Source organism: Fusarium musae, chromosome 5, assembly GCF_019915245.1.
Source record: "Fusarium musae strain F31 chromosome 5, whole genome shotgun sequence".
Taxonomy (NCBI): domain Eukaryota; kingdom Fungi; phylum Ascomycota; class Sordariomycetes; order Hypocreales; family Nectriaceae; genus Fusarium; species Fusarium musae.
The window spans coordinates 803,929-817,542 of record NC_058391.1 but is presented as its reverse complement, the minus strand read 5'-3'; the positions used below and the strand labels follow the sequence as shown (position 1 = coordinate 817,542).

The 13,614-nt window shown below is 48.9% G+C and overlaps 8 protein-coding genes across 8 annotated transcripts; 1 reads left to right on the top strand and 7 right to left on the bottom strand.

Moving 5' to 3' along the window:
* Window positions 1-1,252: 1,252 nt before the first annotated feature.
* J7337_006639 (uncharacterized protein) lies at window positions 1,253-1,810 on the bottom strand (the record flags this gene model as incomplete). Its single annotated transcript, XM_044824301.1, has 1 exon — window positions 1,253-1,810. The coding sequence occupies one exon, from the start codon at window positions 1,808-1,810 to the stop codon at window positions 1,253-1,255; it is 558 nt and encodes a 185-aa protein (XP_044679958.1).
* Window positions 1,811-2,737: 927 nt separating this feature from the next.
* On the bottom strand, window positions 2,738-3,772 carry J7337_006638 (uncharacterized protein; the record flags this gene model as incomplete). The annotated part of the gene is made up of 1 exon (XM_044824300.1): window positions 2,738-3,772. One exon carries the CDS (start codon window positions 3,770-3,772, stop codon window positions 2,738-2,740), a length of 1,035 nt encoding a protein of 344 aa, XP_044679957.1.
* A 273-nt stretch (window positions 3,773-4,045) lies between these two features.
* Window positions 4,046-4,989, bottom strand: J7337_006637 (uncharacterized protein; the record flags this gene model as incomplete). The annotated part of the gene is made up of 2 exons (XM_044824299.1): window positions 4,046-4,923; window positions 4,977-4,989. 2 exons carry the CDS (start codon window positions 4,987-4,989, stop codon window positions 4,046-4,048), a joined length of 891 nt encoding a protein of 296 aa, XP_044679956.1.
* Window positions 4,990-5,877: 888 nt separating this feature from the next.
* J7337_006636 (uncharacterized protein) lies at window positions 5,878-6,954 on the bottom strand (the record flags this gene model as incomplete). The annotated part of the gene is made up of 1 exon (XM_044824298.1): window positions 5,878-6,954. The coding sequence occupies one exon, from the start codon at window positions 6,952-6,954 to the stop codon at window positions 5,878-5,880; it is 1,077 nt and encodes a 358-aa protein (XP_044679955.1).
* Window positions 6,955-7,638: 684 nt separating this feature from the next.
* Window positions 7,639-8,007, bottom strand: J7337_006635 (uncharacterized protein; the record flags this gene model as incomplete). Its single annotated transcript, XM_044824297.1, has 2 exons — window positions 7,639-7,660; window positions 7,712-8,007. 2 exons carry the CDS (start codon window positions 8,005-8,007, stop codon window positions 7,639-7,641), a joined length of 318 nt encoding a protein of 105 aa, XP_044679954.1.
* Window positions 8,008-8,293: 286 nt separating this feature from the next.
* J7337_006634 (uncharacterized protein) lies at window positions 8,294-9,322 on the bottom strand (the record flags this gene model as incomplete). The annotated part of the gene is made up of 1 exon (XM_044824296.1): window positions 8,294-9,322. The coding sequence occupies one exon, from the start codon at window positions 9,320-9,322 to the stop codon at window positions 8,294-8,296; it is 1,029 nt and encodes a 342-aa protein (XP_044679953.1).
* A 640-nt stretch (window positions 9,323-9,962) lies between these two features.
* On the top strand, window positions 9,963-11,873 carry J7337_006633 (uncharacterized protein; the record flags this gene model as incomplete). The annotated part of the gene is made up of 1 exon (XM_044824295.1): window positions 9,963-11,873. The coding sequence occupies one exon, from the start codon at window positions 9,963-9,965 to the stop codon at window positions 11,871-11,873; it is 1,911 nt and encodes a 636-aa protein (XP_044679952.1).
* A 269-nt stretch (window positions 11,874-12,142) lies between these two features.
* Window positions 12,143-12,622, bottom strand: SMD3 (small nuclear ribonucleoprotein Sm D3; the record flags this gene model as incomplete). Its single annotated transcript, XM_044824294.1, has 3 exons — window positions 12,143-12,381; window positions 12,454-12,514; window positions 12,575-12,622. 3 exons carry the CDS (start codon window positions 12,620-12,622, stop codon window positions 12,143-12,145), a joined length of 348 nt encoding a protein of 115 aa, XP_044679951.1.
* Window positions 12,623-13,614: the final 992 nt, after the last annotated feature.

Here is a 13,614-nt window from a genome sequence, read left to right as displayed (position 1 = left end):
CCAGAGACTTACAGCTGGTCTGCGAAAGGGTTCTCTTGCGCGCAGAGACACTAACCAGAGAACAATTCAGCACCGAATCATTGTTCATCTTGCCATGCGCTGAAAATCCCATAATTCCCCGGCAAACGCCCAGGCTCTGTTCAACGAACATAAAGAAACTTCCGTACGTGTTCCGAATACTGAATAAATTCTTCCATATACTAACTATAATAGGGGAGAGCCCGTCAAGGGTCTTCAGTGACGAGTGATAACGAAGAATCAGATGGCTCAGAAACACAGGCGCACAAAAGTTCGGGCTCGAGAAAGCAGACACACTCAGTTACCTCGGCGGCGCCACAAGCCAAAAGAAGACAATTCACTCGTAAGCTAGCATGCTTCTATACTGATACATGTCTAATCCAATAGTAGCCATCAACAAACCCCTTGGCGAGTCGTTACCCATTGGTCCCAACGCAGGCACGCCGTCGCAGCGACCTCTCCAAGAGATGTTGCTCGAAACCACGCAGAGCTGCCAGGGCCTTTCCGAAAGTAAGGCTGCGCTTTTATGTCGTCAAATTCAGGGGTCCCATTTCCAAAAGAATGGCACGCGTAGCGGAACCCCCATACCGATGGGCAGCTCTCCATTGAGCAAACACGTACCCACGATTAACCACGGCCTTCAGCAAAGAAGAGAACGGGGGGTTAGCAGGGGACCCCAAGATGTGTTGCCAACGAATCTTGGACTCATCCAACCTACAAGCGACGGGGCCAAGATGCAGGAACTAGTGGCCAATGTCGAGAGGTCTGTCAGCAGACTTGAAGCCACAGTTCCAGTGGAGATTAGCGATATGAAGCGATCACTGGAAGAAGTGAAATCTACCGTTGACGGTCACTGCGACGAATTCGAGGAACGCCGGGAGGCATCAGAGCAACAGCAAGTTTCGATTGATTTCCTGGTGAAAAGAGTGCACAGTTTGGAAGACGTTATCGTACGACATGGAAGAAAGATATTCTGAACCATGTGTCAGCTTCGCAGAACTCTGGGCCGGGAGGAGCGGCCACACCTATGCATGCTCCCCCTTTGAACCAGACCATGAGCTATGCCGAGAGACAGCATTATATCACCAATTCCATGGGAGGGCGTGCCCCGGTGAATGCAGGTCCCGGAATATAACAGCCCTATCCCGAGCCGGCATATACCACGCAGCAACAATTCAGTCCCACCGAAAATTCGCTGCAGCAAGGGGTCACCGATGTGGCAGGTCAGAGCCGTTCAGATGCCTGGAATAGCGAAAATTTCGTCGACAGGAATAGTGAACAGGGCCTCCTTGTACCGACTATCCTTGTCCTGCAACCATTGGCGAGTAACGTGGAGGCCAGCAGCGTGAACAAGAGAGTAGATTAAAGGCGCGGTTTCTGATTCGGAGCCCACAGTAAACAAGCCGATGAGGGCGCCGGACATGTTGACCAGTCCAGCTGTATCGCCAATAGAATCCCATAATGTCTCGTGGTGGCCGATGACAACTCTTGGATTGCGAGAGAGGGCAACTTCTTGTAGCATCCAGACACGTCCGAACCACGGCCGTGTGTAGATATCTCGAAGAGTCAGCCAATCGTTCTCAGTAAGATTAGGAAGGCCATTCCTCTTGAGAAGCTCAAGATCATCTATGATGTAAGCATCGCCGTATGACTGAGCCCTTCCCCATTCTATGATCTTAGACCCAGCGCCGTTCGCAATCTTCTGAACGAGCTCAATAGCCCTGGCCGTTTCATCTGTGGCGAGACCAAGCCATATTATTGTCTCGGCGGCCCCGTTGTATATGAGATTCATTGTTGCGACTTGAGCAGAGCGCTCGGGGAGACTTCGCTGGTTGATGCAGATTCCATCGACCCAGAGGTACTGGCCTGATCTTGAGATGCATAATTGCTTGGTCGCATGGTGTAAGTTTGGCAACACCAGGAATGGCCTTGTATCCAGAAGAATTCTACTCTGGTCGATAAATGTGCTCTGCGTAACCGGACCCTAGGTGTAAGAAAGGGCGATGTACGGCGGACATTCATCGAGTTTGAAGGGGCTAGGAGATGAGCTAAATGCTGAATCTGATAGATGAATCAAGCGTATATGCTGATTGGAAATGCTACATCGTGCTTGAAACCGAAGAGCGCCTGAGAAACATCGAAAAGAGCTTTTGACAACAAGTCGTGCATATAATGTGATGTTGTCACGAGGATCCTTCGGAGATATTGAGGGTTGACGATGAGCGCTATTACGGTGGTACCAGCAGCGAGACGAAATGGCTGGACCTGAGCTATCAACCGAGCACTGGATCTCAACCCGGCCCTCATTTTGGCAGGAAGTTGCAAAGTTGACGACTCATATCCCGAAGCCTCACAGCTTTGTTGTAGGTGTTAAGATGTGCGCTGTTGAATGTGCTTAGCCGCATTTGGTGACAGGCATTGCGCCAGCTTAAAGCCGAAAAGATCAAATAACAGAACAGGATTGGGCAAGCGATCATAACATCTATAAATTTGGCGTAAATATATTTTGCCGTGAATTGTATGAAACAAATCGTGCTGACATTGACGGAACAGTACCATCCTTCGTACAAGCGATATTAAGACCTTGTTCACAAGCAGACTGCCTCTACAACATAAGGTAGGTCTATTCGTTTCATCGTATGAATTGCGAAGGGCTATATGGTCGCTGTAGCCCGCAATTTGAAAGCCATCTGTCACTGGGCCAGATCCCTTTCTATGTCTAATCATCAAGCCCATCCGAGTAGTAGTCAAACTGTTTTGGCACTGGTGCATCTTGTCCACCAGGTCCATCTGGGTCAACGTCTTCGTTCTTTGCTTTTGGGCCACTTTCTACCGCCACCGGTTGTACTGGTCGTGTAGCCTGTGCAGGTGCCGACAACAAATGCCCTCTCAACAACTTGGTCATCTCCCTGGCCCACTCCCATGGTCGTTCTTTTCCTCCAGGCAAACTGTTGAAGTATTCCCAGCCCATGATTCCTCCAAACGCTCCATATCGGCCCCGCAGCGTCGTGAGCACCATATTGAGAGGGTTCATCGGCACATAGCCGCTTCCATTCTCAGGATTGGTGACAAGTCCGATAACGATCTTCTCGGGTGGCCAGCCCTTGCGGACCATGAGATCGTACATAAGGGGGTTACTACAATCTCCCCAGCCGCAGTAGAATTGTGTGTTGTACCAGGCGATATCACGGCCGCGCATCACTTCGAGAGCCTCGTAGTCAAAACCGCTGAGATTCTTGGTGAAGTCAAGAAGAGACATGGCGACTGGTGCCAGGGTGATGATGAAAGTAGGCCCAAAATCGCTGCGTAGACGGTCTATCAGCCGCACAATTCCTCCCAGAGTCATTTCCTCTTCAACGTCCAGATCCAGGCCGTCCAGACCGCGCTCTCGAATCATGTCTTTCACGGGGCCGTAGTACCGATCAAACGTCTCTTGGTCAGCATCCAGTCGTGCATAGCTGCCCTTGCAAGCACCACCTAGCATGCCCATTACCTTCACACCTGAGGCTTGTAGCACGCGTAGCTCAGCCCACATAGTCTGGAAAATGGGGTGAGATGGGTGGTAATCATTGAGTGTAATCTTTTGCGGATCATCGTTGATGTGAATAGCGGCAACAATGACGTGGGTTATGGCGATACCAGGTTGTGTGATGAGAGAGAGAGGAGAGATGAGATTTCCCGAGGAGTCATGATGGGTTTGGTAATACGTGATCAACCGCGGTAAAGGGTTGGCGGAAGGGAGAAGAGGGGGCATCGTGCCTTTGTTTGTGAGGTTGTTGATGATGAGGATGAGCTGGCATTCTTGGAGCTTGTTGAAGTTGTAAGCAGCCCCGAAGCTTAGGTGGAGCTCCGCCGCTGAAGGTTTCGGCTCCAGCGGGTAGAGCCGCTAAACTTGGCAGCTACAGGGCCTAGTCCCTCCCTACCAACTTAGGTGGTTGAAGATCATATTTCTAGGTGCCTTATCGAACAAACTTGATTTAAGATTACTGCTATTGATTAATTGACATTGGGTATCTCTATTCTCAAATTAAAAATCCTGAACTCGGGCCTGTTCCTTTTCCAAATCCTGCACCCTGACCTTCTTGCCGACACATCTTCCGGGATGCCAGATAGCAAAGAGCAAGACAGCCAATGCCACAGGAGCAAACTCCAGACAAGCAAAGAAGATCTCGTTCGAATACAAATGTCCCCCAAGGCCTTCAGCTGTCTCTGCCAGACGGAAGCAGGTTCGAAGATAAATCATAATGGTAGCCACTCCGAAAGCAACACAGAACAAACTGAGCTTCTTGCCGCGTGAAGTAACCTCCCTTCGAGCACGGAAAAGGAATGAAGCCGTGAGGATAACGAACACACCGAGGGAAAAAACCTGGTATGCCAAACCTCCAAGGAGAATGTTATTGGCGTCCGTTGGATCATCGCGGTTCGACTGTCTTACACCAATCAGAGCAGCACCGGTGATCTGCACAACAGTAGCAATAACATCAGAAGTGATGAAGAACCAAAGAATAAACTTTGGTGGCAAGAATGAATATCGTCTTCCGAGTCGAGGGATAAGTGCGGAGAGGATAGTGTAAACGCCAGCGGCAAGGAACACAGGCGCTGTAACGATGAAGAAATAGTTGAGGATAAAGTACAGCAGATGGTACGGATCCTTCTTGGCTGAGAGTGAACGAGCAACATAGCCCACGATCTCAAAGAGAAGACCAATTGGGAATGTGATAAAGTACCAGCTGCGAAAGCGGATTGTCTGTACCAGGTGGATGACGAGGAAGAGGGCGAACCAGGCTGCAGCAAAGACGGCGAGAGAGAATGCGGGCGTGTAACCGTAAATAATTACGGGCGTATCCCATCTACCGTCAGGGTTGGGAAAGTTTGGGTCGACATAGCCATCAATTGGGCGTTTTCCTGAGATTTGTCAGTCTTGAGGTATCCTATGTCTAGTGCAATTGTGAACATACCGGAGCTGCTCATGATGAAGATGAGTGAAAGGTCAAAGCTAATACTTGATGATCACGAAATGTTCAGATGTACTCCGTAACACAACATTCTTCGGCGGTTGACGTTGGATCTTTAAATCCTACGATAGGACCCTTCACTTTCAGCTTTGGTATAAGCTTCTTTAGTGTATGGAGAGCCGAGTGCCAAACCCCTGGTCCTGGCGCAAAGTCATGAATCATCATTCTGGAGCTATTCCCCAGAATGGAAATGGTGACCCTGAGCCACGCACCCGTCAAAGTCTCCAAGGGTCTCAATAATCGTTTACATTTGGCGAAAAACGGTCCCTGACGATTTGGTTTCCTTTTTGAGAAAGGGGACATGTCTAGAAGACTCTACGCTGTGGGAGTGAAAGACGCATGTCTTGGACAGTGACATTCAGAGGGAAAGCCATTTGACAGTAAGGGGATGACAATCTATGAGTAGACTGGCAGCTGTCACAGTAAATTACCCAAACTTTGGGCTTGTTGGGGGAGAGATATAAAGTCGGCATGCCACCTACTCTACAAAATAACTTCTAAAATTTAAGTATCTTGCAATGTTGAAGGGTCCTCCAAATTTTGTTGAACCTCAAGGGAGCTTCACATGAAAAGCTTAGTAGCCTTCTGCACAGACACTAAGAAATTAATCAACGGTTGTCAATTCTTGGCATTGTGTCATTGACATTGGATCCATAGCTGTCAAAGGCTGGGCTACTTAAGCGACCGTTGCCGAAAAGACGAATCACAAGCATTCCTTTAAATGACAACCTCAACTTTGTGGATGTTGAACAATGCTTTCTAACTGTGGGTTGAAGACCCTCTATCAATCGAGACCCCAGTCGAATCAAATCTTCGCTGTGTCTATCCCGAATGCAACGCCAGTCTATGACCCTTTGACCAAATCATCACCCATGACCTCTTCGAAAATACCCTTTCTAATCGCCTGTAACTCCGTCCGGGTTTGATCCATCTCTTCGCCCTTCCTCTTGAGCTCTTTACTCAAGTAATGCTTCCTCTCTCTGGCCTGACTTAAGCAGCTGTTCAAAGCAGCTGTGCATCGCGCTACCTCCTGTCTTCCACCTGTAATATCTACCTTTCCCCAGACATCGCCCAGGTTAGATGTGACCTCCATAGTGCGGGGATTGGCCTCGGGTGGCAGCTCAATCACATCCGCACCAAGCTGTACTAGCTGATCAACCGTTATCTTGCTCTGTTGAACAAGCTCTCTGCCCTTGTTCAGAGCTCGGAGATGATTCATGTCTCCGGATTGTAGAGCCTTATCGACCTGTTGCAGTCCAGCTGTCATTGTCGCTGTCGCTTGCTCGAGCAGATCTAGTGCTTTTTGATGTAGCTCCAAGGCTGTCTTTGTAGCGACATAAGCATATAGCGCATTAGTGCTCTGCTGCTCCTTTGCGTCCTCTTCAGGGAAATCTGGCGTTGGACCTGAAAAGATATCATCGTAGATATCGTCAAGCTGCTTCTGAAGATCAAGGTAACCCTGCATGCTCTGGTCGAGGTCATTCTTTTTCCGAAGTTCTTCGTCCAGTTTAGCCTTGACACTCGAATTGTGCTCCGATGCCAGATGCGCCCGTTGAAGTGTGTTGTGGTAATTTTGCTCCTCCCTCTCAGCCTGACCTGTAAATGAGTTCTCTTTACCGCTGGCTTTGTAAAGAAACTTCATTACATGGCCATCGCGATATTTCTTATGCGACTCAAGGTCGGCTAAACGCTTGCGATCTAATCCATTGAGTTCTCGGTTGGATTCTGATAATTGTGACTCAAGGTCTGAAACGATCTTTTGTTGTAGAGCAAGATCAGTGCGAATATGTTTTGTTTGTTCTAGCAGGTTTAACAACTCTGCTATCCTTGGAAAGGCTGCCTTTATTGCGTCTTTGATGTCCGGCATTTGGCTGTGAGATTTGAATGGAGGTGGTGGGTTGTGTTCCATGACTGCAGCCATGATGGATTTGGAGAAGGCTTCTTGAAACGTGAAAGCACTCTCAGGCTGAGACTCATCAGATGATAATGGAATCAGATGATGCCTAAATGAACCAACAAGGCGTTTATAGCGAGCGGGCACGAGATGCACTCGAGATACAAGTTGAAAGTATAAAAGTTTACTTGGATCCAAGCTACTTAAATCTTGCTTTGAACGAGATAATTACAACAAACGCCTCAAGCAGAGGAAATAAGCCTTCATAAACCGCGCAGAATAAGGCAAGACATGAGTCGAACGGTGCAGGAGGTTTCACTATCACGACCCAAAATATATGCAATAAAAAGGCAGAACTGCGAAGCCTGTTCGCCTCAGATTATTACTGCAGCCAATGATATTGTATCTTCTAGAAAAAAAGACAAGCAATAGAATTTTCGGGTCGCCTAATGCAGCAAGAGAGCCAGCGATCAAAGCCAGGGATTATTCCATGCAACTCTTTATCTGCGCCGCCTCCCCAGCCCTATTAATTCACTTCCACTCCTTGCGTAAAAGTTCATTAAGCGACAATGATAGTTGAGAGTAGCGGCTTGAAAACAGAGTCAGCAACTATCATGTACGATTTAATAATAGATATATACCTTAGCGCTGGACGGCCAGGTGGGTCGAAATATAATCCACACATAAAGCTAATTGACAAAATCATCGCAGTCACTTTTGACCGATATCTCCACTAGATATTTCTGTCAGCTTAACTTGCTGTGTGGGTTATATTTCGACCTACCTGACGGCTTCAAGGTTTCGAAGGCGAAAATGCATAGACTGGCGATCCTTCAGCCACTCCTCGAGCGGGCCCTTGAGAGCGTTGTGAACGGCGTCGTTAATAGCGACAGTAAGTTCGTTCTTGAGCTGAGTTTGCATGGTTTGGAGCTTTGCATCCCAATTGTCAGTAGCGCGAGCGACAGCTTGATCGACAGCGATGACAACAGCCCGACGAAGATAACTCTCAACCTGATCAAATGGCGGGGGGAGCGACCTAGCACTACCTGGGATAGTGGAATCACTGGAATCGTTGTCCATCATGAAATCTGATGATGATGGGATGGGGGAGATGTTTGATGGATGAGGGTTGATGAACTGTGAATTGATGGGGTGTAGATTGTGGTTATAGTGTGATGGTGGTGGTGTGGATGTAGAAGGAAAATAAAACCCGAGCACTCTCTACCCCTGCAGTTTCTTTAAATGGGGCTGCCAGTATATCGCACTGTGGGGACACTGTGGTGTTGTACCGCCAGTTTTACAGGGCAACACCACCGGGTTGAAGATGCGTTAGATAAAATATGTTTTGCGATCGTTATGTTGAACATTATGTGAAATAGATATTGTTCTCGCGGAACGCCAAAAGAAGTCGTAAGAAGTCGTTTTCGTCGCACTTCGCTGATCGTGCTTCAGAGAGTTCAGTCTTCTCAAGGACTTGCTCAATCTTGCTCCGAATGAAGCTCTTGAGAGTGGCCTTGCTAACTGGAATTCCACACACAGACTGGTGAGCGTCTATTGTATCTTCGCTGTCACGGAAGAACTGCAAATCTTGCTCGCTGACTTTTTCAGGGTCCATGGCTGCCCAAGTGATCCAGTTTCGCTGGCAGAGCTCCTCCGAATCAATGAAGCTTGCTCGTAGAGTCTTGTTCTTTCTCGAGAAACAGATACGGAGCATGCCGTCTAGCTCCTGAATGTTGGCAGCAGGCACTTCTGGTCGTGGCTCAAGTCTCACGACAACGGATTCGACTTCGGGTGGCGGCGAGAAGTTGTTCTTACCGACCTTGGCGATCAGGGCGACTTTGGAGGTGAATTGTGTGTTGACCGAAAGACGAGAGTATAAGGAATCGCCAGGTCGAGCGCATAACCGCAGTCCAAATTCTCGCTGGACCATAAGAATGCTGACGCGAGGAGGTCGAGGCAGAGAGATGAGCTTGGAGATGATGATGGACGAAATCTGGTATGGGGTATTGCTAATGCAAACGTCGAACGGTGGGAGTGCTTCTGGGAGATCCAATTTGGCGAAATCGCCCATAATGATTTCCAACTTTTGCTGCTCGGGCTTGCCTTGAACTCTTTTTGTTAATTCGGCTCCCATGCGTATGTCGAGCTCTACGGCCTTGACCGCTTTGGCTTGTTCTAGAATGCGTGTGGTGAGAACGCCGGTTCCAGGACCGATCTCGAGGACGGTGTCGGTGGGCTTGAGGTTTGCCTTTGCGACAATCATATCGGCGATGCCAGGGTTCTTCAGAATGTGCTGGCCAATATTCGTGTTGTATTTGAATATGTTCTTGCGTTCAGGCTTATCGTATGGTCCCTTGCGGGCGCCACCGCGCCTGCTATCTGACGATTTCGGCATTGTGTTCTTGACTGTGAGTACGACGACAGGATTTTCCTCTTTTTTTTTTCCTGGTGTTGTACTGAAGCATCTCGTAGGGTGGGGCACCCAGCGATTATCTTTTTAGTGGGTTATGATATGCGGAATAACCGCTACTCCGTATGCTATGCACATGGCGTTACCATCCCAGTCTCTACAAGATAGCATTGCCTTGTCTATATCGAAGAGCCAAAGCACTATTAGAAAGGATTTGACTTAGCTCTTGAAGTTTAATCTAGGTATATAGACAAGGACATCAAGTCTGGCTCCAGTCACCTGTCTGGTATCACCCATGGTTGGACAAGAATCTCAGTCACGAGCTACGTGCCAGAGCACAGTTGTTATCGCTACAACTAAAGACAATCCACATCCTACTACCTATGTCTGGTAAACCGCTATAAACAATCAAAAGAATAAGTGATCGACAGTGACCTTCCTAGGTTGTAAGGCTGTTGCTCGTTGGTTGGTCTTTGAGTTAAGATGCCTGTGACGACTTTTCCGTGATTTGCCGACCCTTTGCCGTCAACGGAGCTTCCCTGCTTTGGTAGCTCCATCTTCAAACCTATAGTGCAACTTGTAGTATGAGGTTGAACCTCGCATCGCCAATCATTTCTCAAAGGAAATGGCTTCACCGAGAACCCGTCTGCCTCGTGCAGGCAAACTCGGGGTTTTGATACCGAGATTGAAGCCTCACGGTGTCTTGATATGTCCATTTTGCAGCATTACATCACGGCCGCGAATACGACCTCGTCGCGCTATCCTCGGAAAACGTTTCTACACTGTGTCGACGAACCCTCGTGCCGAGCTTGAACAACATCTCCTCGATATTCAGAAACTCGCACCGTCTTTAGTGAATCTTTCAAGATTGCAATTGGCACTACAGGGACTACGGCAAATACCTGGTCAGGAAGCTGTGAGAGTTGCGATACTGGGAGTGGCACCCGGTTCGAATGCGGGACAGACAGCGAAAAATGTCCTGAGGGTTTTAGTAACGGATCCGCTGCAGGATGAGCAAGAATGGGAGCGCCAATTGAAGGATCATGATCCAAAGAACCCCCTCGTTGTTCGAATCCGGCCCACTGCAGAGCAGCAGAGCACTTTAACAGTCACCAGAACGAGTCTTTTGAGTGAGGTCAGCGTATCCTCGGCGGAATGGAATAACCTCAACTTGGAGCTCCTGTTCATGGAGACGCATCTTCCCGAGTTCGCCAGAGATGAGAAAGCACAGGCTATCGAGGTCGAAGAAGCTGTGTTGGTGCCCAAGGTCGGTATTCCATCGGCTGAAGATCGAGTAACACCAGTCACTACACCTGTGCACAGAGCGATTCTTGTCGGTGATGGGTTTGAAGGGGCTGTCAATGTCACATCGGTATCAGTTGCTAAGGAAGAGGAGTCTGTGCTAAAAGTGGTCGATTTGAGAGGAGTTGACTCAAAGCAACTTGATGCACCTTTTGTGCTTGTTGATACGTCACTTGCCGAGCGAGGAGTGTCACTCTTTCGTCAAAGTTCCAGCAATGCCATTGAGTATGAGCGGCTTTGGTTCAACAGTAACTTCCCTGCCTTAACAACATGGCTTAAGTCAGGAATCAGTTCCCGCGATGGCACCACGAAACCCGCAGTGCGAGGGCTCATTACTTCTTTGTTGAATAGCATTTTGGCGCGATGCGAGGAAGAAAATCGTCGTGAAATAAGGGAGAATTACCAGGCTGCTCCCACCCTCAAAGGCCAGGAGCCGGACTTCTCGCCTGTACTGGTTCAAGCAACCGGTGCATGGTCACAGCAAGCTCACGCAGAGCTACAAGATGAGCTTGACTTGGCGTTCACAGGCCCAAGATGGCGAAAGCTAGGATGGTGGCAACTATTCTGGAGGGTCGATGACGTTGCCATGCTCACAAATGATATGCTCAACCAGCGGTTCCTACCAACAGCAGAGCGAGAGCTTGTTTATCTGGCCGGGAAGATCGCGCAAGCTGCAAATGCGGACCAAAACTATCCCCAACCATACTCCGTGAAGGATAACGACACAAATCTTGAGCTGAAGCGACTTGGCCCAGGAGAGTTGAAACCATTGGCACCAGCGAACAATCGATCAGCACTACCAAAATGGCCTGGCCATATTGCCTTCACCCGAAGGTATCTGCAAAGCGAGACTGTCCCTGCGCTACAAGCTCTCGCACAACGCTTGGTTGTACAGTCGTTAGGGACTTCTGGACTTACAACATCCCTCGCCGCCCTTCTATATATTTCCTCCTTCTCCTCGACAGTCTACGAAGCCGGTGCTGTAGCAGCACTAGGTGTAGTCTGGAGTTGCAGCCGGCTACAGAAGAAGTGGGAGGCAGCGCGAGCATTCTGGGAGGGCGAAGTGCGAGAAGAAGGCCGCAAGGCTCTACGAGGCGTCGAAGACAGTGTTGCAGAGGTTCTCAGCCACGAGAAGAAACAGGAAAAGCCAGTTGTAGACCAAAAAGGTGATGAGATTAACGAAGTTCGCGAGCTGGTAGTCAAGGCCCAGGAAGCTCTTGGACGAATGAAATAAAAGGGAAACCTGTACAATATGGACTGAAAAGCATTGGACTTGGAAGGTGACGAGATACCAGGCGTAAGAGACGCCTTCATTTTTGTAATCTAGTCAATCTCAAAAAAGCACCCTCTACTGTGAGGTCTTGCAAGCCTCACAAGGCATATCCCCCTTCTAGACTGGTATCAACCTAAGCCTGTTCCACTCATTTTCCCAAATCGAGGCATGCCCATTGTAAAAATCCAAGCCCGAACGCCAAAAACTCGCATATTTCTATTATGTCTTGTTTATCGTCCTCCTCGTCCGCCTGCGCGCGCTCGGCTGACCGTCGCGCGACCTCTGGCAAGACCGACACCACGACCACGCACGTTACGGCTGCGGAACATAGGGGCGTTGCGAAGCATGTCGGGAACGATGAAGAAGCGCACGTGTGAGCCGCGGATGTAAACTTGGTCGAGATGGGAGACGCGGCCGTCGCGAGCGGTGACGGTGATGTCCTTCAGTTGAACGTTCATGTTGTCCTCAGCTATGATGAGTTAGCAGAAGTCTAAGCATTAAAGGCAGTCGAAAAGAAAGGATAGCGAGAGGGGAGGCGTACCGTCGAGAAGCTTGCCACGGTAAGTCTGGCCAGAAGTGATTTCGAGCGTCACGATATGACCCTACAAGGTAAAGTTAGCTTCATAGCTCAATCAGAGGTGCCATATGAAAGGGATACGGACCTGCGCCTCATTCAGCAGCTTAATGGGAATACCGATTGTAGAAGTCATGGTTGCGGTTGTGTCTGATTTACGTGTTGTCGCGTGCACACAAGGCCGAGGCTGAGCTGGAGCTTTGTATATCGTGAAAATTGGCGAGGCTTGGTGGTGAGGGACGTTGGAGAGGTGGAGAAGAGTTGATCCGAGCCGCGAGAGTTTGGGTTGACACTGTGCAGCACGCGTACAGGACGGGGAAAGCACAGTGCCTGGATTTTACATTCTCGGCGAGTCTCATATGCTTCCCGTACAATTGACATTCGATATTGTCATTGAAATATACTATTTCAAACAATCAACGCCATAAACGTAATATGCCGTCCAGATAACATAAGAATGCCACGCGGGATTATAGAGTGTCTAGCCACTTGTTCACTTTCGCCTTATTGCTGACTTGCTTTCTCTTATCCACATCCAGCTTCTTTCCATGCTTCTTCTTCTCCTTCTGTTTCTTTGATGTCGTTGATTTCCGCTTTAGTGCATAGGAGTTCGGTATCACTACGACAGTTTCTGTAGTGTCTGCTCCTGGTTGCAGCGCTCCACTCATCAGCATGCTATCCTTGGTTGTCTTTGTTGAAACGACAAGTTGATCATTTTGCTGGCCATACACTTCTTGTGTAGAGACCGGAGGATCACTGGCTGTTGGCGTTGTCACGGTAGAGCAAGTTGCTAGCTCCGGAGCTTGACTGGACCCTTGACTGGTCACCTCGTTGACACTCATGGATTGGTAATGAATGTATCCGCCTTGAACATTCGGCACAATCGAATTTCTCCCAGTTGGCGGTATTGATGAGATGTCCTCGAATGAGATATATCGAGCTCGATAATAGTACAGTCCCGAGTTGTGGAGAGCCCATTCCGACCACCGAGATCGCGGGTGCAATGGCTCAATGGCCTTCGATGCAGGAGTTGAAGGTTGGGGCTCATGCGCAGTGTGTCTTTTGTTCACCATATTCGTGATGCGGCGGTCGCTTAGCACTCCAGAACGGAAATAAGTGCACGAGAAC